Source organism: Grammomys surdaster, unplaced genomic scaffold (assembly GCF_004785775.1).
Source record: "Grammomys surdaster isolate TR1022 unplaced genomic scaffold, NIH_TR_1.0 254, whole genome shotgun sequence".
NCBI classification, from domain to species: domain Eukaryota; kingdom Metazoa; phylum Chordata; class Mammalia; order Rodentia; family Muridae; genus Grammomys; species Grammomys surdaster.
This window is the reverse complement of record NW_021604695.1, coordinates 1,479,661-1,506,251: the sequence shown is the minus strand read 5'-3', so window position 1 is coordinate 1,506,251 and position 26,591 is coordinate 1,479,661. Positions and strand designations below refer to the sequence as shown.

The 26,591-nt window shown below is 44.5% G+C and overlaps 2 protein-coding genes across 5 annotated transcripts in view; one reads left to right on the top strand and one right to left on the bottom strand.

Moving 5' to 3' along the window:
• The first annotated feature begins 368 nt into the window (after positions 1–368).
• Tp53inp2 (tumor protein p53 inducible nuclear protein 2) lies at positions 369–8,264 on the top strand. 2 transcript variants are annotated; one of them, XM_028775322.1, is made up of 4 exons: positions 369–564; positions 3,667–3,841; positions 4,247–4,535; positions 4,913–8,264. In XM_028775322.1, the coding sequence occupies exons 2-4, from the start codon at positions 3,718–3,720 to the stop codon at positions 5,163–5,165; spliced, it is 666 nt and encodes a 221-aa protein (XP_028631155.1). In that variant the 5' UTR covers positions 369–564; positions 3,667–3,717; the 3' UTR covers positions 5,166–8,264. The 2 variants fall into 2 exon arrangements, with proteins under 2 accessions (XP_028631155.1, XP_028631156.1); XM_028775323.1 differs by having other exon boundaries at positions 448–564; positions 4,367–4,535.
• Positions 8,265–9,043: 779 nt separating this feature from the next.
• Ncoa6 (nuclear receptor coactivator 6) overlaps positions 9,044–26,591 on the bottom strand; it is a 51,362-nt gene continuing 33,814 nt past the window's right edge. For all 3 annotated transcript variants that reach the window (XM_028775229.1, XM_028775230.1, XM_028775231.1), the window contains exons 10-14: positions 23,215–26,184; positions 20,359–20,427; positions 17,484–17,520; positions 13,675–13,823; positions 9,044–9,597 (exon numbers count right to left, since the gene is read on the bottom strand). In XM_028775229.1, coding sequence (XP_028631062.1) covers positions 9,554–9,597; positions 13,675–13,823; positions 17,484–17,520; positions 20,359–20,427; positions 23,215–26,184 — 3,269 coding nt within the window. In that variant the 3' untranslated portion in view covers positions 9,044–9,553. The remainder of the gene's footprint in view (positions 9,598–13,674; positions 13,824–17,483; positions 17,521–20,358; positions 20,428–23,214; positions 26,185–26,591) is intronic.

The following is a 26,591-nucleotide window of genomic DNA, read 5'->3' as shown; positions in this document are numbered from 1 at the left end:
AAAGGGACTTACAGATGGAGCGCGTTGGGGGTGGGTGGGGTGGGTGTCCTGTACCTAAGATGCAGGCGAAAGGATGTACGGAGCACTGGGACAAGTGAGGGAGTAGGGATTTGTGCGAAAAAAGCAGCGAGGTGGGAGTCTTGAGGAAGAATTGAGAGGGGGTCGCTTTCAGTGTGAGGTCTGTGGGTGACTGGGGGCAGGGAATTCGGGCCGTCACCTCCTCTCAGACAGAGGCTGGGAGCGCAGCTCCCGGGCTGCAGCCACCCGCTGGCAAACCGCGGAGGGGCGGGGAAAGAGCATTCGGCGTCCGCGATTGGCTGACGCTCCGACGGCCGCTGACGCGAGCGGGCGGGCCCCTTTGTGACGTCACAATCAGCTGTTGAAGCGTTCGGATTTGTGCCCTGAGCTCCGGCGCAGCGGCCGCAGCAGCTCCGGGCGTCGGTTCGCGAGCCCCGCCGTCTCTCGGCCGGTCCCCGGTATGCAGCTCCGGTTGTGAGCACCGGCGACCCGGCGACGCCCGGCCGCACAACTACCTCAGCGCAGCGGTTGCTGCAGCGGCCCCAGGTGAGTCCCGACCTCGGGGCTGGGGGCTCCGGGCACCCCCAGGACACGCCCTGCGCCCCCCTCTCCGGTTCTTTGTCTGTCTCCGCCGGCGGCAGCCGGAGCTGCGTTCTTGGCTCCCTATTGGTTGCTCTAAGCCTGTAGGCCATGACGTAGCTTTATTTGCATATGACATTGAGACGTCACCAAGGCCAGCCCCGCCTTCCAGGCTTGCTTGGGTGCTTGTCCTCTGGTGACCCGGTGGGCGCTATGTCGTGCCCGGCTGGCCGACGGTTGAGAGACGCTGAAAGGCAAGCGAGACTCGAGGGGACTCAGCGGTTTCCCGGGCTAATCTAGGGACTGGGGTCGGGCCTCTCATCTGCTTTTTCCTTGCGACCTGAGGAAGGGTCAGACAGCAAAGCTCGATTTTGAGAGGGAAGTAGGTAGATGAAGGAGGCTTCAGACTCCAGGTCCTGGAGACAGCACCAGATGGTAGCGGATCCCCTCTGTCTTCAGGCTCCGCCCCCTAACATAATAACATCCTTCTAATCCCTGACATTTGTGCAGAGCCTGAGTTGATGTCATTTTCAGCCTACAAATATTGAGGGTTTTAAATCCCACTTCACGGAAGGGGAAACTGAGGCTCAGAGAGACGTAGTTTACTAGAGATCTCAGCCAATTAGAATCACATTCAGTAAGTGACAGATTCCTTAGCTGAAGTACAAGTTACAAGCTATACATACATCTACATCTACCGAGGACCCTGTCTTGGGTACAGCACCACCCCAATTTGATGGGGATGTTTCAGTCTTCCTGAGCCTGGACATTTTTCCAGGAGGTCTCTGAAAATTGGGTCCCTTACAAGGCCCTGACCTCCTCTGCCTTCTTTCTACCTCAGAACCCAATAAATTGCTGTCTCCCAGCTGTTTTGACCACAGAAAGGTGAGTCACTAGTTGCCTGCCTCCAGGTGTCTCCAGGGCAGATGTTGAGAGGGAGTTGGGAGTTCCCTCTATTGGCCTCCCATCAGATCCCAAGCTGTCAGCTGGGAGAACCAGACCTTCCCTGGCACTAGTTAGGAGTGCAGAGTTTATGCTGTTTCCCAAGTCTGCTTCTGGGCTGACAGAAGGATGTTTCTTACTTTCCAAGTAAATAGATCTGGAGTCCTTCCCAGGTTGGGGGTCACTCAAGAATGGCCTTGGCTAGGGTTGGCTTAGGCCTCAAGTGCTATTCTGGGCACAGCGGGGCTGTAGTATTAAGGGAATGGTTCTTCCTGGAGCAGAGCCAGGAATCTGAGAACCAGGAAGCCAGCAGGCTAGGAAAGAAAACCCAGGAGACTCTCCTAGTGGTCAAAGGAGGGGGCAGTCACAGCTGGCTGGTTCTACCATCTCTCCTGCTGTCACTGACTTTTGTACAATCTCTACCAGGGAGCTTCTCACTAGACATGGCAACAGTTGAAAAGGCTCATCACAGGGCCTGACACACAGTGTGAACCCTGGGAAATTCATGTAAAAGTTTGAAGCCAGGATATCTACATCGTTCAATGGATAGGCAGAAGGGTGCTGGCTGGACCAGGGCATGTGTCTGATCTCCCTGTTTCCTGTACATCTTTATGTTTTTGGGTATTATCTGTTGAGGTTTTTCCTGATAATTTGTAAAAATATGTATTCTACGTTGCCACACCACCACTAAGCTATAGCTTTACTGGGTAAACTAATGTTCCCAATTTGATGTCTCCATTCCTAGAACAGGAGACTTCTTGTCTTAGTCCAGGGAAGGACTGTCTGAAGGCTTGGGTCTTGGTCTAACACTTGCACTTATCCTCAAGGGCTCCTTGGATCTGACAGCTTCCTTCTTCCACTATTACTGACGTGTTGTCTTGGCCAGGGATGCCAACTTTGAACAAGAGTCTAGGGGAAGGGGGTTTAGAGTCGTGGGGAGGACCTGTGGGCATAGGTCCTCCTCATCTGAGGATTGCCCAATCTCATTGTGAGACTGTAGCAAGAACCGTGAAGTTTCTGTTAGTGAGTGCCTTTCAAGCCACACTGAAACTATTCTTGGTCTATGGGTTCAAAGACTGCTGCTTAGAAAATCTTTCTAAAATCCAAGATTTTTTTTCCTAGAAAAATACACCTAGATACAGCCCTATTTAGCAAGTTAAAATGCCTAATGTAGACAGGAGTAGACTGTAGTGACTATGGATGCTACTAACTACCTGCATTCAAATACTACCTGTGTCTTTTACTAGCTCTGGGACTTTGGGTAGTTGCTACTTTACCTCTCTGGGCCTTGTTTTATTTTTCTCTTTACCAGAAAAAAAATATTCTCCCTCCCACTTCTTTTCAGTCCTTTTGACAGGATCTCATGTAGCCAGGGGCTATTTATTTATTTTTAGGTAGGGTCCCATGTATTCAGACTGGCCTGAAACTCACTATGTAGCCTAAGCAGGACTTGGACTCCTGATCCCCCTGCCTCCACCTTCTAAGTGCTAGGATGACAGACATGGGGTCATCATATCTTTGAACTCTTGTCCTCTTGCCTCTCCCTGCCAAGTACTAAGATCCCAGGTTTGCCCCTTCATACACTGCGAGGACATAAGGTAAAATAGACGAAGTTACTCAGTATAGTATCGTATGTTACTGACACAGGAATGTTAATTATGGTGCTGATGATAGTAAGGACAATTTTTTTTCCTTAATGGAAAATTCCTATTTACTTTTCAAAGCCCAGGTTGGCTGTATCTTCCTCTAGAGACCTACCCTGGCAAAGCCTGGCCATATATATCACTTCTTCCATATCCCCAAAGCACCCTATCATAACACCAAGTTCATTAGCTTATTGAATGTTTTCTGTGTGCTCAGGCGCTGTTCTAAATATGTCATTAAGCGTTTCACTCATTTAACTCTTATTAGGGTATTACTGTTGTCACTTGACAGATGGGAAAACAAAGAGCCAACACTTTCCTAAGTGGATACAGGAACACCTATTGAATGCAGAAAAGGATACATACACACCAAGAGCTTCTCTATTCTCACCACTCTGGCATCTAGGGGCTATAGCCCTGTCTCCAGCTACCAAGTGAAGGCTGACTTTAGTTTGTGGTTCTAATGCCTTTCTATGCTTCCCAGGTCTTTGAACTGCCATAGGGCACCCCCTTGAGGTTGCTTCACCTGCTGACCATGTTCCAGCGCTTCACCAGCCTTTTCTTCAGCACCCCTGCTCCTCCTGAAGACTCCAACTGTCCAGGGGCCTTTGTCTCTGAGGAGGATGAAGTGGACGGCTGGCTCATCATTGACCTACAGGGTGAGGCTTGAGTCAGGAGCTAGCACTCTGATTCCCTACTCTACGAAGCATAATAAGGACAGGAGGCTTTGCAATGTGGAAAGGGAAGAGGGCTATTTGGAAGTTAGAGTCTCCGTAGGCATACTGGGCAAAGTAAAGTTGAAGCAATGAGCCCAGAGATGAGATAACACAGACCCTTCTCTTGAAAGCTCTGACTCCTGGCATTTGTTGGGCATACACCTGGGACCCCTAGGGCAGCTAAGGATCCTGGCCTTCAGGTGCTCTCTGGGCACGATGGATAGAGATGCAGGTCTGACTAACGATGCCCTTTTTCTCCCCATCCCTGTGTCCGGTGTGTGTGTGTGTGTGTGTCCCGCCCTGCTGCTCCCTCTCCTCTGCATGGCTTCCCATTCCCACACCCTATAGACAGCTATACAGCTCCTCCCGATCCTGGGGCCTCTCCTGCTCCTGCAGGCCGCCCTCCACCCGCGCCCTCCTTGATGGACGAGAGCTGGTTTGTTACCCCTCCCGCCTGTTTTACTGCAGAGGGGCCCGGCCTTGGGCCTGCCCGCCTCCAGAGCAATCCCCTGGAGGACCTCCTCATTGAGCATCCCAGCATGTCCGTTTATGTCACTGGCAGCACCATAGTGCTGGAGTCTGGGCCACCTTCCCCACACCCTGAAGCTGCCTTGCCTGATCAGGACCTCAGTGATGGGTGAGTGGGTTGAGGGTGGAGACTGGAGGCTAGGGTCTAGGAGACTAGCAGGGACGTGTCCTTGGGATAAAGGGCATGGCAGGTGGGTTGTCACCAAGGCTCACAGATGGAAAAGAGGTGTGGTCTTGTGGCTAAGGTGGGGCTTGGGAAAGTCCTGGCTCAGAGGATTGGGAAGGACCAGCCTGAGCTGCCCAACGGAATCAGAGTAGGGCTTGTATTGATTGGGGGTCAGAGCCGTTTCTCTATTCTGTTTAGTTACCTGTCCCAGTTTGTACCCCTTAGTTAGGACATCATGTGGTCTGCCCCGCAGAGATAGGGTGTGGGATGCCAACCCTCACCTCTTCCCCCTCTGACAGAGTTGTACTCTGTCTCTGCAGAGAGCTGGCGCCTGCCCGCCGGGAGCCCAGGGCCCTGCATCACGCAGCTGCTCCTATGCCAGCTCGAGCTGTGCTGCTGGAGAAGGCTGGCCAGGTGCGGAGGCTGCAGAGAGCCCGACAGCGGGCTGAGCGCCACACATTGAGTGCTAAAGTGTTGCAACGGCAGAATCGCGCCCGGGAGAGCCGTTCGCGCTGGCCCAAGCACCAGGGCAGCTTCATTTACCAGCCGTGCCAGCGCCAGTTCAACTACTGAGCGCCCCTGCTGCACCGCGAATCCCTCGCAGTCTCCTGGTCCCATCTGCCTCCTCTGCAGCAGCCAGTGTGCTGCTCGAGGGGTGTTCAGGGTCCGCCCGCCTCCATCTGGATACCGCAGCCTCCCTCCTTCCTAAGTTTTGAGGTGGGATGATGGCCCTCTACTTCCCTGTTTCTGATCTAACTCACCTGTTAACCTCTCTCATCCTGGGTCACCCCCTCCCCTTCCTCAGTGTCTGACTCTCCACCCTCACACTTCCCACACCTAATCTCCCGTCCTTTTTTTTTTTTTTTTTTCCCAGATCCCTAGTCCTGTCTCTCGCTCCTTCACTTTTTCCCTCCTAGTCCACCCGATTTTTAAGAGCCTCTCCCATCCTGACCTGGCACATTCTCCACTTCTCAGCTCCTACGTTCCAAGACTTACTCTTCTGTTTGGGATCGCTCCCACTCCTGTTCCTTTTTATTTTTTTATTTTTCTATTCCTAGCAATTCCCTCCCAATCCTGCAGGTACAGCCTGCCAGGCCTGGGCCATTGTCCTTACTCAGTAGTCAGGGATCAGGCACTGGTTTTGATTTCAGTTTCCTCCTCTTCTCTGCCCTGGGGGCTGGGCTCCTTATTGCTGCTTAGGCCTAGAAAGTTTAAGTATGTGGAAGAGGAAAGTGAGTTGTAAGTTAGATAAGGTGAAGGGATTGGAGGGAAACAGGTAGCCTATTGGGAAAGGCAGACAGGGACAGATAGGTTGAGAAGCAGAAGGCAGCAGGGCATCTTGAAAGCTGGCATTGTGCTTGGTCAGAGGAACTAAGCCCTGGTCTTAGGCCCGAGCCTGGAGTCTGCCCCCATTTCCTTCTCCTATAATCCTGCCCTCCAGGTTTTTCCCTGAAATCTGTCCCTCTTCAGGAGTAACCCCTACCAACCCCCACTCTTGTGAGTCTGGAGTCTGAAGGGCTTGTACCTTGTCACCTTACCTTGTCATGCCACCCCAGGAGTAGAAGCTGGGTAAGGCCCCACCATCCTGGCCATCTCTGTTCATATGCCCAAGGTGCTAGAATTAGCTGAGGAGAGAAGCAGGCCAGAGGATCTCCAGGGAGGGAAAAGGATACACGCAGAGGCATGATGCTAAGGAGGACAACTGTGGGGTAGAGCCATCCCCAGACTGATAGCTCTGCCTTCATCTTGCCTCTGGCCTTATATTTCATACTTTGCTCAATATGGCTGGATAATAAACACTCCTGGGTAGAGGAGGTCAGGAGGCTCACTGTCCCAATTCCCAAACTTTTCTTACAAAGATTCAGGGCCTTCAAGAGTCTTCTTAATGTTCTCCCACAGGGCTCTTTCTTTCTGAGTGCCCTATGATCCCTCTTCCCTTTCTAGTTAAATATCTGGAGTAACGAATTCTTGGGTAGGGCACAGGGATGGGGTAGCCAGCTTCTCCCTTCTTGTGGTGGGGCTCAGACACCAGCAACAGCCTCTTGGGATGCCCCAAGTTGTTTCCAGTTCTTTCTAGCTGTCCTTTTTAAAGTGTGTGCTCTTCCTTCCTTAAAACCTTTAGATTTCCTGTTACATACTAACACAGGTCTTCCCTTTCACTCCAACCCCAGGTTTCGGGCCTCAGAGTCAAGCCAGGGTTGGAGAAAACTGCATTCCGATGAGGGTAAAAGCAGCTGCCCTCTCTGATCCTTTCTTACTAGGCTTAATGTGGGATAGGAGAGGGTGTCCCCAGGATGGGGACAGAGGAAGCCCTGCTAGGGTCTCCTAGCCCAATAAGCCAAACGGGAACTATAAGCTGATCAAAATCCTATACTAGCTTATTAGGGCCCTATTAGTCAATAACCTTGTTCCTGTCCCAAGTTCTTCAATTTCAACCTAGTACACTTACTCTTCCAACTGTCCTAAGGGTCACTTTCTAGCCAGCTTAGGAGCTTCAGGTCTTTTAAGAGCTGAAGCTCTCTCTTGCCCTTTTTGTCTATTCCTCACTGCCAGTTGGGGCCTAGGCTCAGTCCTGGGCAAATGCCCACGATCCTGCTGCTGTGGGAAGTTTGGCTCAAATTTCAAAAGGCCTCGCTCCTGACCTGATTTCTCGAAGCTCCAGTAGTTCTAGACCCCTCCAATCTCTCATCTGGTTGCAAGGCTTATTTTTCTTTTGTACTTTCCTATAGATTCTGTAGCATTTGAGTGTGGCAATATTTTCGTTGTGTATAGATTTCTAAGAACCAACACTACTCAGTCTCCTGCTAGTCTGACTCCTGAAGCATCAGACCTTGTCATACTGTATTGACTGTGTATGTGCCTTTCACCTTGAGCATGCTTCAGGATTTTTTTTTCTTAAACCACAGAACTTGAATACACAAGGGAACCAGAATTCACAAAGTCCTATGCAACCCTAGACAGGAGGAGGTTAGAGAGTCTGTCTTGATTGGTGGTTTCAGAGACCCTAGAGAAATTTGTACCAGTTTGTATTAATGTCAGTACTACCAGCACTTTGCCAAAACTAAGGATGTCAGAGGGACCTGTTTCTAGAGTGAGTCCCAATTACATCAAAGGGCAACTTGCAGCTTTCTCCGATAAGTCTGAGTGGTTCTCTTGAGTTGGTGTCACTTTCTAACCTTTGCCAGTCTAGCCCCAGCAGGGCACTGTGTGTGTGTGTATGAGTATAGTTTGGTGCTGTTTTGGAGTATGCCTGCTCCCCAGCCTGGACCCCTCTGATCAACTTGCTGTGACCTATAATGTCTTAGGTGCAACAAGGACCCTCCCAGAGCTCCTGGGTGGCTCTCAAGATCCATGTAGCTTTGTGTGAGGGAACTGAACACAGACAAACCACAGCCTGCTTCTAATACCTTCTTTCCCTACCACCTAGTTCCAAATGGAACCAACAAGTTGAGTGCATCTCTGTTGGGTGTTTGGTGTTGAGACTGGCTGAAGTGAAAACTCTTTGACTGACCATGTTGTGATGTGTCGACAGACTCAAGGACACAACCACCTCGACCTGGTCATGAGGCATGCCTGTGTATGTGTGTAACAGGATTCTGAATGTTAGGTTGTAATGCTATTCCTGTATGGGAGAAAAATAATATAAACAAATAAAAATCTATTTAAAGCACATTAAGTGTCCTGCCTCAGCTGAGCTAAAGTATGAAGAACACTATAATTTCAAGTATAGTCAAGGCAGAGGATGTTATTATTAGGCAAGTCTTCGCTCTCCTTTGTCATACAAGAAAGGAAGAGGACACATAGTTCACTAGAAAAAGACAATATAAGATCTGACTCATAAAATATTTTTAGAAGATCCTTATAAGACACATATATGAAGACACCTGGATACAGAGATGAGAATGAAAGCACAGGAGACACTGATCCACTCTTTTAGTCCCAAGCACTGGATTATGCCAAGGTCAAGGAGCTACCTATTAACTGTGTTAATTGTGGTAAGACAATCTTGCTGGTCAGTCTGAGCGCATCTCCTGAATAGAGCAGCACAGGCATCAAGTGGGGGGAAAAATGCCATCTGTGTTGCTGACAGCCTCTCATCTCTACAAACCCTGGGTGCCTTTGATGGAAGGCTGGTTCTACTTTCTGAGTCAAGGTCCAACCTGGACTTAACTTGTGATTCTTATGCCTCTACACCCCAAACACTATGATTACTTGGTGATTATTTTCAGACAAATGAAATTATTAGCAGCTCCCCCCCTCAATATGTTGCTAAACAGATCTGGTTTGTTCAAAGCCAAGAATGAGTTGAATGAGCAAGTAGCTGCATTTTCCTCCGCTTCCTGGGTGGGCATTTCAGGTGGGATGTGTCTGAGTTACAATGGAAGCTCTTTTTACTCATCTGTGACCCACAAGAAAAGCTTGCTCATACTTTCCAATAACATACTTCTAAGTTCTATGACAAAGACATTTATTTTAACACATTCAGTATTTCACATTGTACAAACCCTTAGATTCTTTTTATTCACTGGTCCATTTCTACAACAAATACATCCAAAACACTATATAATAGAAGTATTTACAGCATTTCCAAATGACAAGGTTGCTTTTTGCCCCACTACTGCTATTCACACACAGCACTTCCACAGCACAGTACATCATTAGATCTACAAATGTTCACCCTGTACTCTAGGCTGCTTAAGAAATGTGAAACTAATAACATTTACAATGGCATTAGCTCCTTTCAATACATGGCAACATTTTAGAAGCCTTGAACTTCATTTTGCAACACCAAAAGGGCTGCTCCCCGTTATACTTTATGAGACAGGTTTCAGGGACTAGGAAAAGGACCGCATTATTAAAATGACTAACTGTACAGAAATAGATTTAAAAAGTCACAGCTGAAAATTGCTCTTTGTAAAATTCACACACATTTACAAGTATCAAGTCATCTTCCAGCTTGCTTACTTGGATTTTCTTCGCTTGGATTGCACTGCACCAGTTATATCTGTGGAGACATGCAAGGACATGTTCAATGAAGGTAGAGGTGCTCCTCAGGCATCCACAGTGACTAGAACTGATGTAGTAAAGCCCTATTAGGCTTTAAATGGGTTTAAGGGACACATGATTTGAAAACAGTTCCAGGCTTTGCCTGCTAACTTAAGTGGTGAGAAAGAATGACCCTGACTTTAGAGCCCGTCAAGTGGGGAAATGATAGACGACAGAGATGGCTCAGTGGGGAAAGACACTTGAGAACCAACTAGCTGGCACGCACACACACATGCACAAAGTATAAGATGAAGTGCCATCTGGCCAGAAAATTGACACTGTTGGGGTAGAAAAACCCTTTATTATGATGAAGTGTATACCTGGGCGTTCAACAGAACACCTACCTAACACGCACGAGGCCCTGAGCTCCATCTTCAGTATCCACACCCCCAAACAGTAGTGCATACACACATGGAAGCATTCAGAACAGGACACTCCTAAACCTGAGGGCTGCACAGGTGGGAACTGAGTGATCTATATACAGCAACAGTGACATTCTAGGGAAAGACTGCTTTAATTCCTTTAATTTTCCTTGTACATATCAATGTCTCAAGTCAAGTTACTCTCATCTCAGTTTAAATGTTTATTCAAAACTTTTCCAGTCTTCTATGGCAGAGTACAGTAGTCCCCTCATGTTCTGAAAATGTAAGCATTTCTTTAATATCTCATTAACTGTATTGATTTATTTTTCATGCTGCTACATGATAGGTATTTTAGTTTTAATCATACAACAGGATATTTTATCCTGGTAGTGTGTCCCATGCCTTGTCATCACCCCTGTTACCTCAGCACTTGGGAAGTACAGACAAGGTCACCTTTGGTGCATACATGGCACTAAGAACACCAGCCTTGGGGCCGTATGAGACGCTATACATAACAAGAGCAAGCTCCACACCCACACGATGCTTTATACACCTCTCGTGGAGCTAAAAAAATGCTTCTCACATATTTATTCAAAAGATGAATCAGATTATTTGTGGATGGAATGATCTTTCTGATGCTACATTACCAGGTTCAGTGTTCTAAGAAAAACTGCCTTTCTTTTATCATAACAGTTTGAAGAAGCCAGGCCACCAGAAACAGATGAAAAAAGCAAAAATTTTACTGTTGTTAACTCTGGTCTTTGTTGTCAGATATACCTATATGATTTTCTAAGATGGACCAATGCAGTATTTCCATGCTTCTGTTAGTAAAAACTCCAGTTTTTTTTGTTTTGTTTTTGCTTTTTTGGTTTTTTTTTTTTAGATTTATTTCATAGATACGAGTACACTGTAGCTATGTTTAGATATATTAGACAAGGGCATCTTATCCCATTACAGATGGTTGTGAGCCACCATGTGGCTGTTGGGAATTGAACTCAGGACCTCTGGAAGATCAGCCAGTGCTCTTAACTGCTGAGCCATCTCTCCAAATATTTACAAACTAGGAAGGACATTAATAATGGTGTTCTTTATGGCACATACTACTCCCCATAATCAACTATTTATTTATTAATTTATACAAGATCTCACTCACTCTGTAGTCCAGGCTGACCTCAGACTTGTGGTCCATCCTCTTACATCAGCCCCTCAAGTGCTGGGATTACAGGCATGGGTCACTATCCTGTCCCTATAATCAACTCTTAAGTTTGATTTTCACTGCAAGCAAACTTGTTATTTGGAGTGAAATAACTGTACAGAAGTAGATTTCTATATATTAAATAGGGTTTTATCTTGACATTGTTCATCCTTAGAAAAATATTTGGGCTAAGGAGATGGCTCAGTTGTTGAAATGTGGCTGGGCAAGCGTGAGGAGCTGAATCTGGATCCCTAGCACCCACATGAAGAGCAATGGCAGCTGTGCATGCTTGTAATCTCAGTGCTTGGGAGGAAAAAACACGAAGTTCCCTAGAGCTCGCTGGCTAGCCTCATCAGCAAGTTGCAAGTTTAATGATAGAATACTATCTCAAAAAAATTAGGTGGAGAATAGCTGATACCCAGCATTGACATTTGGTCTCCACATGCATGCACACACATGTGCACATACATGACAGAACTCATGTACACATATACAAATATCAACTAGGTCAACTTTAGAAACATCTCCCTTATGTATGAAGAATCAAACAGTAGCTGTGTAAAGTGGTACATATCTTTAATCCCAGCACTCAAGAGGCAAAGGCAGGAGGATTTCTCTGTGTCTGAGTTATAGAACAGCCAGTTACACACAGAAAGACTCTGTCTTAAAAAAAAAAAAATCAAATGGTGGATCTGAGACTTAGACCGATATGCTGTGAAATGAGGTTTGGGAAGGAGGGTGAGCAGTGTCGGGTTCACCTCCCTTTGTTCCAAGTCACTTCAAGGCACCCAGTGAATTGTAATTCTGCCTTTGACCAAAAAAAAAAAAAAAATCAATGTATGAGGCCCTCAGTAAAGGTGGTGAGATAGATAGATATATATGAAAAATGTCTTTTAGCTCTCAAAAGACTAAACTTTTGTCAGACCTTACAGCAATAATACCCCTTGAGGTCAGTTAAGACTCTTTACTTCACTTGCTATCCTCCTGTGAACTCAGCATGTTTAAATTTAACCTGCCCTTAAGAAAACTATGTAACCAACCTTACTATGCCTTGAATTTCCCATGCAACCAGCATTTATAACCTAAGCTAAAATGCAAAGCTTTAATTTTAAGTTATGTACTTTTCTATGTCCCGGCCCAGAATATGTGTGTATGTACATGGTGTTGTAATCATTTGTTGAAAACAGTCAACAGGTTGAAAGCAACCTTAAAACAAATATCTAGGCTGGGTGGTGGTGGCATACGCCTTTAATCCCAGCACTTGGGAGGCAGAGGCAGGCGGATTTCTGAGTTCGAGGCCAGCCTGGTCTACAGAGTGAGTTCCAGGACAGCCAGGGCTATACAGAGAAACCCTGTCTCGAAAAACCTAAAAAACAAAAAACAAAAAACAAAAAAAACCCAAAAAAACCCCAAAAAACCAAAAAACCAAAAAAACCAAAAAAAAAAAACAAAACAAAACAAAACAAAAACTACCATAAATGCTGCAAACAGCATGTGGCTATAGACTGACAGTGTCTGTCTGTCTGCTGTGTTGAGAGTTATGTAGAGTCAGATGCACTCAGTAAGATGCCTCCTTCTCTCGTAAAATTCTGTGAAAGATTTTTGTAAAGAATACCTTGTTTCTTTCCCATACCATATTCCTGTGCTGTTTAATAAACACAGAACAAAGTCCTTTGTTAAGGACAGGGACAACTAGCGGGGCACAGAGTCAGTCACACAACAAGATTACAGATATGCCAAAGACTATCGATAGAAGACACAGCGAGAGAAGTGGTGAACTCAAATCTGAGTACACTCTTGGTGAGATGAACACAAGAGAAAGTGTCTTCCTTTTCCCTCCTCCCCAACATTAACACAGCTTCGTGCTGAGGTTATCTTTAATGCATTAACCAGTGCAAGGAATCAATCGACTAAGGCTAGAAATTAAAAACAAACAAACCCCCAAAAACCTCTTCTGATGACTGGTGGGAATGGTGAACAGGGTACCTTTATGCTAACATGAGATGTAAATGTTTGTTTTTGGAACATGGTCTCCAGATGTAGTCCAGGCTGACCTAGAACTGGCCTAGAAGCGAGTCTGGCTTTGAATATATGATCTTTCTGCCTCAGCTTCCTAAGTGTTCGGATTACAAGCATGTACTAAAATGCCTGGCTAACATTTTGTTTTTCTTTCCCGGTGTTGTGATACACACCTTTAATCCCAGCAATTGCGGGGTGGGGGGCAGAAGCAGGTGGATCTATCTGAGTTCAAAGTCACATTGAGGTGCAAATATGACTTTCAGGTGAGACCAACCTAGCATGTTAAGTTCTTTATTCTCCCAGCAGTATTTATTGCTGTGTACACACACAGAAACACGTATGCTAAAGAACTGACAGTGGACAAATGACAATGAGGAGAAGGAAGCAAAGGGACCTGACAGGAACTGCTGTGATATCTTAATTTCCCCATGCCCACAGATATCCAGGGCCCACTGCTAACCTTTAGTAGAGCTGGAGGCTGAAGCAGGTCGAGAGGATCTTTTTCGATGTCCATTTTCCACGCTCTCAGAAGCCATAGTTGGCTCCTCAGTTCGAGAGTTTCTCCGGCTCGGGGTTTTGGACTTCTCAACTATTTCTTTTGGCTCATTGCTGACAGAGAGAAGTACCAAGTTTCCAAGAAGGTTAAGGGCATAAAGACACATAAAAAGGGACTCTTTAAGAACAGTTTCATTCATAAAGTAAATTACTAGCAGCTATCCAGGGCCAGGGATACAGCTCAATCTAGCTAGTATGTACAAGGCCTGGGTTGATTTCCAGCACTGAAAACAAAACAAAACAGAAACCCAAAACAAGGCACAGTCATTCTAGATAGAAACGGAACAATGCTACTGAGAATTTAAAAGTGAGTCTAGCTTGTTACATTAGAAAGATAAAATAAGAAAGTCCAATGCTGGTGGAATTGTGGGAAAGCAGGTGAGAGGCATAAAAGACTGCAGCAGCAGCTCTGAGACCCTCACTTGCTTTCATAAGGTAATAAATAATATGCCCCCTTCAAACACTACTTTGTAAAATTTTAGCTACAGAATGTATTTAATAGATGTATGAAAGTTTCTACTAGCCCAAAATTATACCTAAAATCTGTATGTGGTGGTGAATACCTTTACTTCCAACATTTTAAGGGCAGAGGCAGGCTGATGCCTATGAGTTTGAGGCCAGCCTGGTCTACATAGAGAATTATAGTCCATCAAAGGTTATATAGAAGAGACCCTGTCTCAAAGAAGTTATTATTTGGGGGTGGCTAGGAAAATTTGAGCATACATTGGTATTAGATAATAATAACATAGTAATTATCTAAGTATTAGGAATATATTCAAAATCCATTGCATATATACTGAATGCCCTAACACCAATCCTGGAATTTTAGTAGAAAAAGGTATTGATTGACTGATTGACTGCCTGACTAATTGGCAGGGTTCCTGCATGTAGCCCAAGCTGCCCTGGAACTCACAGAGATTCACTTGCCTCTGTCACCAGAGTGCTGGGATTAAAGATGTATGCCACCATCACCCAGCCAGTAGATAAAGATTTAAAATTGAAAATACTGTTGTTATTAAAGACACAGGGACAAGTTTATGACAGACATAATAATAATAATAATTATTTTTATTATTATTAAGTTACTTAGTTATGGCACATCTATATGCAGTCTTAATTATTTTGTAAAAGATTAATTTATCACACACTATTCAAGATCACTGAGTGAATGGGCATGACTACACACATTTGGAATAGTACTTCTCTGTATACTCTGTAAAGAAGACTACAAGATGAGTCACTCTGAAATTCTGATGTTCCTTTTCTCTTTCTTTTTTGAGATAAGGTCTCCTGTAGTCTAGCTTCATGTTCACTATATAGCTGAGGATAATCTTGAACTCTTCGTTCTCTGGCCTATACCTCCCAAGTGCTGGGATTATAGACGTGTGCTACCATTCCTAGGCTTCATTCTGATATGAATCTGAAAATTACTTTAATAAACTTTTTACTATATTCATGGCTCAAAATGCTTACTAAGATCATTTTTAAAAACTGGATTAAATTTGCTTACAAGGCATAGAACTGAAATGTAAATGGAACACAAGAAAACAAGTTAGGCCGGGCGGTGGTGGCGCACGCCTTTAATCCCAGCACTTGGGAGGCAGAGGCAGGCGGATTTCTGAGTTCGAGAGTTCGAGGCTAGCCTGGTCTACAGAGTGAGTTCCAGGACAGCCAGGGCTACACAGAGAAACCCTGTCTCAAAAAAAAAAAAAAAGAAAACAAGTTAAAGCCCATTTCCTCTGGGAAGTTTTCCATGCCTCTCTCCCCCTGTGGATCTGTCTCTTCTCTTGGGTTCACAGTCTAAATATGTGACCTTCTAAAGCATCCGTTGGATGCTTTATTATATGGGGTTTTTTAAATATTTATTTATTTTATGTGTGTGGGTGTTTTGCCTGTATGTATGTCTGTGCGCGTGCACATGCAGTACCAGAAAAAGACATTGGATCCTCTAGAAGTTGAGTTACAGAGAGCTGAATCACTGTGTGGGTGCTGGGAATCCCCAGGTCCTCTGGAAGACATGTCAGTGCCCTTGACTGCTGAGCCTTCTCTCCGTGTTCTATTGACTGTCTTGAGCCTTTCGTGAGATTGTGAGCTCCTTAAGAGCACAGGTCATGGTTTCATTACCAACTATCACTACTTCACTGTTCACTCTGGTTGGAAGACCCTTTGCTAGTAACACTATGGTTGGGAATTGGGCCATAACTGTTCATTTATTACCTTATCTACATCATATCAGACCACAAGCCAGGAAAAGACAGAGAGGCCAGACTGGAGCTAGGGTGGAATTACAAGTAAAGAAGTTTACATCACCTTTTAGAGATTCTAAGGCTAGCTTTCTGTTTGAACTTAGAAAATAGTTAACTTTTCTGAAGACAGTTCCTAATAGTGGACCCTTTTTCTTATGAATGAATGAATAAATAAATAATTAAATAAATAAATAAAGCCATAGCAATACAACAACTCTCATGTGTTTGGGTGGTCAGTGTTCAGGCAGCTCTGTGGACAGATACCTATGAGGTATATGTGATGTTGATAGACCCTTTTTCTAGATAAATAGTTGGCATATATTTAAGAAAAACAAATGAATTCAAGTATTTAGTTCAATTCAAATAAAAACAGATGGGTGGGGCTGGAGAGATGGCTCAGTGGTTAAGAGCACAGACTGCTCTTCCAGAGGTCCTGAGTTCAATTCCCAGCAACCGCATGGTGGCTCACAACCATCTGTAATGGAATCTAATGCCTTCTTGTGATGTGTTTGAAGACAGCGACAGTGTACTCATATACATAAAATAAAATGAATCTTAAAAAAACAGATGGGTGGTTAATAGGAATAATAATTACTTTGGAATCAGATAATGTGGATCAAGTTGGAGAACCTGTGCATTTATCAGCTACAATATTTAACTCCTCGATCTCTAGAGGAAAGCAAAAATCCCTACTTGTCTACTGTAATACATAGGTCAGATGTGAGGGTTCTGGGGTCAGAAAGAGATGGGTTGGAAACTCAATTTCACCATTTGCTTGTATCTGTGACTACATCTAGAGAGCTCATAACCCAGAGTATGGCAAGGAATAATATTCAAAAAATGTTAGCTGATATTAAGAGCTGATATGAAGGTTCAATGAGAAATGATTGTGAAGCCACTTTACCACTAAACTTCTATATAAATATGAGGCATTCATTGAAATGTTACTGCATTCCTTCACTACAAAAAGGGTGATTCTTGGGAGATAAAACTCCTTTCTAGAGCTAATGTTAAAGCACAGATGTGCCTCATCTGTTTGGTTATATAGGGCAGTACAACTGAACAAAATATGGGCTTGGGGTTACACCCTACCTATATGGCTTTTTCCTTTTTCACCCTTGAGGATCAAGCAACTATGTTCAGACAATACATTTGAGGACCACTGGTAAAGAAGATGTCATTTATAAACAGAACACTCATTTCCTCACTATGTTGAGTGGTGAATATATCATTCGTTTTCAAAGCAATCATAAAAGATAGAAACATAGTCATCAAGTTTTATTAGGCAAAATATTTCCCAGAGGAATAAGGACTCATAGCAGCTCTTTATGTGAGCAGTGAAAATCAACTGGGGCCAGAGCACAGGAGAAGGACAGGGTGAGGAGAAGTTTAAAGACTGAGAGAGCTGATGGCCTTCAAAGCAGCTTATGCCAGGGTCACACTAAGTCTGCAGAAATGGTCATCTTACCTTTGTCCAGAGGCTAGGGCAGCATTTGCCTCAAGTTCTGTAAAAAATACAAGGAGGAATGAGATGTGGAAGCTGTTGTTATGTGTGTCTACAGGGAAGACTAGGAATTTACAGAACCCAGAATGCCATACTCATACTAACAATTCTCCATGTCCTGCAGAAGTCTCATCCTGTGGGATATGGAGACAAAGTCAGCACTGACCCAACTCAGTTCGTTGGGGGTAGTTACTTGGTTTATTTTTATTTATAGTTCACTGTGAAATAATCCTGTTTGGATCAACACAACTAAATTCATATTGCCTGGCTCAGATTTCATCCAGCTAAAACTAGGTTAGTTCTTTTCATGTAGAAGAGGTTGTTAGGTTAGTTCTTTTCATGTAGAAGAGGTTGTTTTCATTTTTAAAATATCACCATCCTCTTGTATTTTCTTTTTAAAGACAATTACCTTTAAACATAATAGAATGTCTATTAAAGTTTCATTTTCCCTCCTTAACATTTTCACTGAATTTTAGAAGCCCCTGCTTTGAGATACTGCCCTCAGACTAAATTATATTTATTTCTGAGATACTTCATAGCCTTCATCAACCACCAAGCAATGACCTAGAAACAACTGAAACAGTCTGTCTGGCAGGACTACATCAGTGAGCATTCTCTGGGTTTATCAGATACTTCTTTTCAGCACTAGCAATAAAATGAAATAAAATAAAATAAAATAAAAAGAACAAAAAAACTTCTACTTCTATTAATATACCTCTAGGTAGCTCTATCTTTTACAAAGGCCAAAGGCCTCTCACTAATGTACTAGACAACCATGTCTCCTGCCTGTGCCCTCCCTGGCCCTGTGCCTGTTTTCAGAATCCAGTGCCTCAGGCTCAATACCTAAATTGCCAGACAAAGTGCATGGTCATCTCTTTGAAGGCAGAGTTACTTGGCTTAATTTTTCTTAACTTCAACTTTCTCCTTCCTTCCTTACTTTCTCTCTCCCTCCCCCCGCCCCGCCCCCCCCCCCTCCCTCCTTCCCTCCCTCCCTCCCTCCTTCCCTTCCCTCCTTCCCTCCCTCCTTCCTTTCTTCCTTCCTTTCTTAAGTGTATGGGGCTCATTCTATAGCTCATGGTGTTCTAGAACTCACTATGCAGCCCAGGCTGAGCCCCAAACTCATGGCAATCCTCCTGCCTCAGCCTAAGTGCTGAGATTACAGGGAATGAACTACCATACCTGTTGTATGTAATTTCTTATTATCCATGTGTTCATATGTAAATTATTTGCCTTCTCAGGAGTCAGTGCCTCGTATGAAAGATATAGGTGATTACATTATCTGCTTTAGCATTAAGTTTAAATTGAAATAAAACACACAGGTTTTAGTATAGTGCCTGGTACTTAATAATAACTCAATATCAACCATTCCCATCTGCTGCATTGATAGTCACTTTGCACTTTTCAAGTGAGGAGGCTGGACCTTCACTGTAAAATGCTCACAGAAGGGAATCCTTGCTTTTTGTTCTTCTGGTTAGTTCCCAGAATCTCTTACATAAAACTTGATGTAATGTCACAAGAAACAGACACTAACTCCTTCTTGGGTATTTACTTCCCTGCTGGGTCAGCTAGAGCATACAAATTCACCTAATATATACTCAATAATAAAAATGTGCATGAGCAGTCTAAGGTGCTGGATCAATAATAAAAAGTAGTTCAAGTGAAAAGCAGTGCAAACCCTGAAGAGCTTGGCCCCAGGCATCTCATTCTCTATCACAAGCTTCCTGAACTCCCTGTGTAACCTCCTCTATGTAGTCTCATAGTAGTGATCCTCCTGCTTCAGCCTCCTGAGCGCTAGGATTATTGGCATGTACTACATCAGGCTAGTCTGTTCTTTTATTCTTAATTTTTAATTAATAAATTCTGTTTGTTTATTTTTAAGACAGTCTCTATGATGTAGCCATGACTGTTCTGGACCTTACTATTTGAGGAGGCTAGCCTCAAACTCACAGAGATCTGTTTGCTCAAGTGCTGGGATAAAGGGCACGTGCCCTAGACCTGGCTTACATGAATGCGCTTTTGAAAGAAGACAAGTTGATTTTGAGAACTTTCACATTCATTTATGTAAGTGAAAGGTTCTAAGGGTGTCTTTACACATATGCACATGTGAGGTGTGCCATGTACCTGAGAGTGTTCAAAGAGGAGACCACAAGATCTGCAAGATCCCCTGGAGTTAGAGTTACAGGCACCTATGAACATCAGATGTGGGTGCTGGAAACTGATCTGGTCTTTTGAAAGAACAGCAAGTGCTCTCACCTACTGAGCCATAAGCCCAGTGTATACCGTCAGTGATACTCTAACTTCCTCTGAGAACCAGTCATACTTTCTATTTTGCACCTTCAACAGCCTTCTGTGACAAAGAACCAAGTAAAGCTATGAAAATGTCTATGATACTCACTGGCTCTGGCGTCTACTTTGCAGAGGCAGAAGTGCTCTTATTGCTATCAAGGTACTTGTGTGTTCAGAGCTGACCCAGCTAGCATCTCACATCAGCTGTGGTAGTTGAATTCTCCTTCCCAAAACACCACTCCTAGTGCTGTTTACTAGGACTATTTACACTATCTTGGTCATGGGGAGAAACTTAGTCATACGGAGATGGCTAGGATGGTTCACTGTGAGCAGAGGGCTGGAACATGCTTCTACACCCACCATGATAATCTTACTAACTACAGTTTGAGACATTCATGCTACATATCAGAACACAAGTTCTGCCACTCAATTGAAGCTGGCTTGGAAAACAAGTCGGTAAGACAGCTGGAGACACTTACTGGCCTGAGAACAGCACTGACTCCTTCAATGTAACCCATCCCACTCCAACAAGATACTCTAAACGGTACCTTACCTGATCTGGCAACAGACCCCTGCCGTGCTGTGGCTGGAGATTCCTTTGGGACTAAAGTCTGTGAAGGGGCTAAGGCAAGAAACAAACAAATAGGTCTTTTACTTTTTTTTTTCTTCCCCTAACTAAACCAGAAATCATTAACCAAGCAACTAAGTAACTGCTGAAACACCATATTCTTAGAAGGCCATGCTTGTCCGCTTGAAGCTGATCTTCAATATGTACTTAACAAACCAACGACTCTAACCTTCAGCAGCAAGGATCTGCCCCAGGACCTGCTGTCCTGCTCCTCCCTTTACACTAGGAAGAACCAGGAAGGAGATGGCCACAGGAACAACTGCAGCCACAACTGTAGGGCCAGTTTCAGGTTCTGACTTTTTTCTGTCTGTGTGGTTTTCAGAAAGGGTCTTTCTCAGTTTCCTTAGCCTGGTCTTAAACTCTTGATCCTCTCACCCCAGTCTCCACAGTGCTGGGATTACAAGCATGCACCACCACACTAGGCCTATTTTTCTTAAACAAACAAACAAACAAACAAACAAAACAAAACAAACAAACTTGAAAGCTATGTCTTAGTAAAGAAAGCTAGCTACTTTTAGAACCACTCACCTCAACATTTAAAAATAATGTAACCCCAGTAGAGGCTACGCATACTCCTTGATTACCAAAATACAAAAAGCAAAAGTGATGGGCTTAAAATAGACAATAGATAAATCAATATGGTATTATAACTCAGCCTATTATGGGAGGTAAGATAAACACATACAGTACACTCCACTAAGATGTCATACGGAAAGAGACACATAAAATATAAAGTGCCATGGGAGTTCAAAGGAAAGGAATATTCTAGGCTGAAAATGTAAAGGAATTCTTCAGGTAGAAATGTCAGAATGAGTCTTTGAAAGACAGAACGATTTAGAACCTAGAGCCAGAAAACACAAGACACTCTAGAACAGAACTTCATGTATTGTACAGTGAAGACTTAAGGCTTAAGTACACCAGGGCTATCAAGGGTATGCTTCCCATCTTAACACCATAGCTTAAAATTCTTGATAAACTACAACAGTAAGTTTTACCCTCTGGTGGAATCTGAATTTTATAGATTTCTCTCTCTGCTTAGTAACTTAAGTGCTAGTTCATTTCCCTAAAACGTATGTTTCTCTATTACCAATTGTGATCCAAATGAAAATATTTTCTAATTATTTCATCATTATTCTTTTAGTATTAGAGGAAAAAGTTCCCTAAAAGGAAATAGAAATGGAAATATCGAGCAGCAGAGACTATATTTAAGCCACACCAGTTGCTTCTGGTTTACACAAGGTCTCATGTAGCTTAGCTTGGCCTCAAACTCAGTATGTAGTTGAGTATGTAGTTGAGGACGGCCCTGCTCTCGATCTTCTTACCTCCTCTCCCATGTGCTGCATGTGTGCACCACCGTGCCCAGCTTTCTTTTTAATTCTTACAGTCACCTACATCAACAAAATTCAAACTTGAAATACAGAACCGTTCCCAGCAAAGTCTCTCTCTCTCCTATAAGGACAATGAACTCTCTGTAGGCCTTCACCCCTTCCTATATCTCTAACACTAAGGAAAATAAGCAGGAGAAAGAAGGGAGGGAACCTTTTGAGAGCTATGTCTGATCCAAGTATGCTGGCACTTGATATTCAAGTTCTCTCACTGAATCCTACATATCCTGGATTGTAGAATTATAATCTCCACTTTACAGGTGAAGTACAAGAAACTCACCAGACTGTAACTGGCAACCAGTGGAGCTAAAATTTGAACTCTGATCATAACCTGAAGCTGGTATTCTTTCTGCTCCTCCTCCTAATTGGTAGGCACTCAAAGTATTTTAGCTGCATAAATAAAAGAGGCATTATTAGCTGGCTTAGATACTGCAGAGGCCTCCCAGCTACGGCTTAACTTGTCTCTATGACTAACCTGTCTTTAGGAACATGGAGCTTCTGCACTACTTGAGCCATACAGGAGAAAGGAGGTATAAAGACACCTGTGCTTCCAGTATTCACCACTGATCTAGTACACAGGAAATAACTTGAACTAGATGTCCACTAATGCAATTTTCTAAGAGGGCATGTCCAAAGGAAATAGACAATAACACTTAAACCATATTACCATATTTTAGGTCCTGTGCTAAGCACGTCACATGGATTACCTCACTGAAATCTTGTGACTATAACTCTCCACATTACAAAGGAGGAAGTGAAATTTGCCCCAGCCCATTGAACTGGCAAATGCTGGTAGTTATCAACTCAAGCCTATCTGACTCTTCCTCACTCAGATCTTCCTTTGCTTATTAGGAAACCTTGTTTTCTGGTAAACTTTTCTGGAGCAATCCAAACAGAAAGGCCCCTGAGTTAGCATACAGTGAGAACAAGGCAAGAAGAACAAGTGAGTCTTCATTATGGGAGGGGCATAGAGAGGTCACTGTTCACACTCAAGGGACGATGCCAGGCCAGAGACTTAAGAGTACAGGCTCAACAAATATTAGACATTTCTGAGCTTCAATCTTTTCAACCATAGGAAGGAGTAAGACTATATCACATGGTTGGTATAAAGATGATGTGAGATAGTATGTATGAAAATGCTTTTTAAAACTGAGAAACATATATATACATGAAAATGAAACACGAATCAGTTCAGAAGCCAGGAAAGAACCATGTTAATGAATATAAACTGAACATGGGATTTAAAAGCATATTTTTCAATGTACTTTCAGAAAGTAAATCTACAACTACTGTCATTTTTCTTCCTTTAAGTAGAAAAGGGCTTGTGCTTTCTCTCTTGTGGGACAGGTCAGCAACAAACTGACGTGAGGAGCTGATGCCAAGCTCAGGTACATACCTATGCTGGGTAGAAGCTCTGGATGGGCTCCCACCTTCTCCTCCACTAGGCCACCTGCAAGTGGCTCAGATGTTACGCCACCATGATTGCCTTTTGTGGTTGGCGCTGTGGAGATGAGCTCAGAGGGTACCAATGTGGTTACTATTGAGCGTACACTGGTGGGAAGAGCACCGCCAGGTAAGATGGGTCCTGTTGAGGTGGAGCTTGGGCCCATGGGGCTAGAGGTCATTTTTAGTAGAGCGGGTGCTGAGGGTGTTGGGGTTTTACTGTCCAGCTCTGTGGAGCACTGCTCTGTTCCCATCAGCCCAGGAGTTGTGGTTTCTAGCCCTGGGCCTTCAGTCTCTCCATCTGCACCATACTGTTCGTCCCCTTTCTCCAGAGAGCCTGTAACTTTCTTACAAGCCTTGGTCAGCAAAATCTGGCCAATTTTGTCCACTTTTCCTTTGCCCTTACTGGATGAGACTGGGCTTCGCCGATTGGCAGAGGAGCCTGGACTACTGGTCAAAAGGGGAGAGACTACTGTGGCTGGCTGTGAAGAAGGCAGAGTGCTCTGGTCTGCTGAGGTGCTCATCTGAGGACTAGCCTCATCTGGATTTACTTCTTTTACTTGCTGGACAGAAGGATTAGGAGCGACGACTGGAGAGGATGTGCAAGGAGGGGAAGGCAGCTGAACAGGAGTGGCTCGTGAGCTAAGGACCAATGGCCGACCTGTCTGTATATTTGGAGCAGGAGTACTGGAAGGGACATTAGGTGTTACAGGAGCTGAAGAGAATTTTATGTTCTGAGGTATGTGTAAAGGTCCAACAACTGCGACAGAGGGAGGCATCAGGCCACTGTTGGTTGTCAATGGGGTTGCAGGAATTGTGCTTGGCTGTGATCCTTTCATAACCTGAATTATTGAAGATGAATTGATAAAGACAGGTGTAATGAACTGAGGCCGGGCGTTAGATTGAGCAGCTGACTGTCCCTCAGAAACCATCCCTTTGTTACCCACGTTGGGCATTGTGACGACTGTGGACATCAATGCAGACTGCAAATGAGTTGGCAGGGCTGCTGATGTGTTAGATGAAGTGGTTATGGGATTGGAAGTAACAAATACAGTTATTTGGTTGGCGGGTAAGGGAGTAGAAATGGAGGAAGAGCTGACAGGTCTCGACATTACTGGAGGGATGCTTGGTGCAACGTTAGAGCTGACCTCACTCAATTCTGGATGCGCAAGGGTTGAACACGGCTCATTACTGTGAGGTAAGTTTAAAGAATTAGAGGGTTCTTTAGAAGACGGATCCTGCAGTGTGGGAATGACAGATGCTTTTTTGAGGTCCTCTCCTGAAACTACTGGAGGTGTTACTTCCAGATCTGTAAGCCCAGGGGGTTTAATGGTCACATTAGGAGCTCCAGAGTTGTCAAGAAGCTGGCTTAAAGATGTTGGTGCTTCCCTCATGGCAGGAGACATCAAATTTTTGTTCTCATCAACACTGGGGAGTTTGTTAGGATCCAAAAGTTGCCCATCCTTTTTGGATTGATCTTCAGGGACAACCATTTTAGCTTCTTGAGTAGGGACTACTTTCAGCTCAATGTTTACCTGCTCCTTCCGACCCTGGGAATTCTGGCACTCACTGTCCTGAGGAACATTCAAGCTCTCTTTGTTATCCTCAAGACCAGTCCCCATTGCAGGCACAGGCACTGTGGGATTCTGGGGATTAAGCCCACTATTGTTAGGAAAGCTTCCAGGTAAGGGGGGATTGGCAAGTGGAGTGGGACCAACCAGCACATTTCTAGGCAACTCCATGTTCTGCAACAGGTTTGTGCTTGTTTGAGAAGCCAGAGTAAGTTTAGGGGCTTTTGAATTTTGCCTTCCAGGACTTGGGGTAGTTTTCCTACTGGACCCAGGACTAGACCTGCGACTGTTGCTTGGACTTGCCCGTTTTGTTGTTCCAGGATTAGACTGTTTTCCAGAATTCACCACCACAGAATCTAATTTATGAGCTTGTGGGGCAGCAAAGTTAGGAGGATTATTTATAGTAAGATTTGAAGGTGCTTGCCCGATGGCCTTTAGAGTTGTTGGATTTAAGCCCTGTTGATCAAAGCCCCTATTTAAATTTGGCCTGGGAGGTAAAGGAATATTAATCTGTGGTGGGAAGAGTCCTGCTATGGAAGCATTGAGTCTTTCTGGAGACAGACTGATTTCTGAAGGTTCTGTGCTGGGAGGGCGGTTGTTGGGTGTCTGAGGATAATAGGGTCTGGGGCTGGCTCTGTTTGGTGTTTTAGGCCTAGACGTCTGAGTTGGAGCAGCCACATTTGGAAAGTGGTGGCCATGGGAACTGGGCAAGGAATTTACAGGAGGTTGCTGGGGAGTTGCACCTTGAGTTGCTGAAAGGGGAGACGGTCCAGGTTTGGGTCCTGTCATCATTAATTGATTCTGAGAAACTACTAAATGAGAGGGCATGTTATTTGGGCCTCCTGAAACAGATGGTACTTCACTGCCACTAGCTTCAGAAAGTGAGGACATCTCTCCTAGTGGCGAGTTAGAAGAATTCTGTGGGTTCTCCTGGTATACCATTTTCCTTGAGTTACTTCCCAAAGGAGTATTCACAGACATCGGCATTCTTTGTTTATCAGGTGATGGTGGCACAGAGGCAGGTCCTTGCAAACTAACCATGACAGGTACATTGCCACTCTGCTGCATGGGCATTCTTTGGGAGTCTGGGTTCAGAGGACCCCGTGGAGGATGGACGTTTTGGGAGACGGGAAGCCTAATGGACTTAGGATCTTGCTGCATCATGAGCATCATCATCATCTGCTGCTGCTGCTGAGACTGAGGCTGACTAGCTGGTGGCGGCTGCTGCTGCTGCTGAGGCAGTTGTGGTGGTGGCTGCTGCTGCTGTGGCTGTGGTGGGGGTGCCACATGCTGCATGAGTTGAGGAGGCATCTGCTGCAGTGGCCTCTGTTCAACTGGTTGTGTAGGATAACCTAAAACAAGCCCCCCAAAATCAGGGAAGTTAGATTTTTCAGTGAGAAAACTTTGCTACCTTTAGAGTATAACTGAGTAGTGCTCATAGGTAGCAGACTGTGAACCAACAGCCCAGGCGTGCTGCTCCCAGGACAGCCCCTCATTATTTGACACATGCAAAGGAGGGGGGCAGACTGCTTAAGGAAGCAAAAAGCAAAGCATTAAGAACATGAAGAAGCCCCTTGGTGTTTAGGCTGCAAATGAAGCATTACTGTATTAAGACTGTGCTATGCACTCACTATAAATGGTTGGATCTACCAGATGAACATGAAAAGAGAGAAGATATCAACAGTAAGTGGCTGGCTGCCCAGCATTTAGGTCTCATGTAGAATTAATCAGTAATTCATTGTGCATATAAAAAACACAT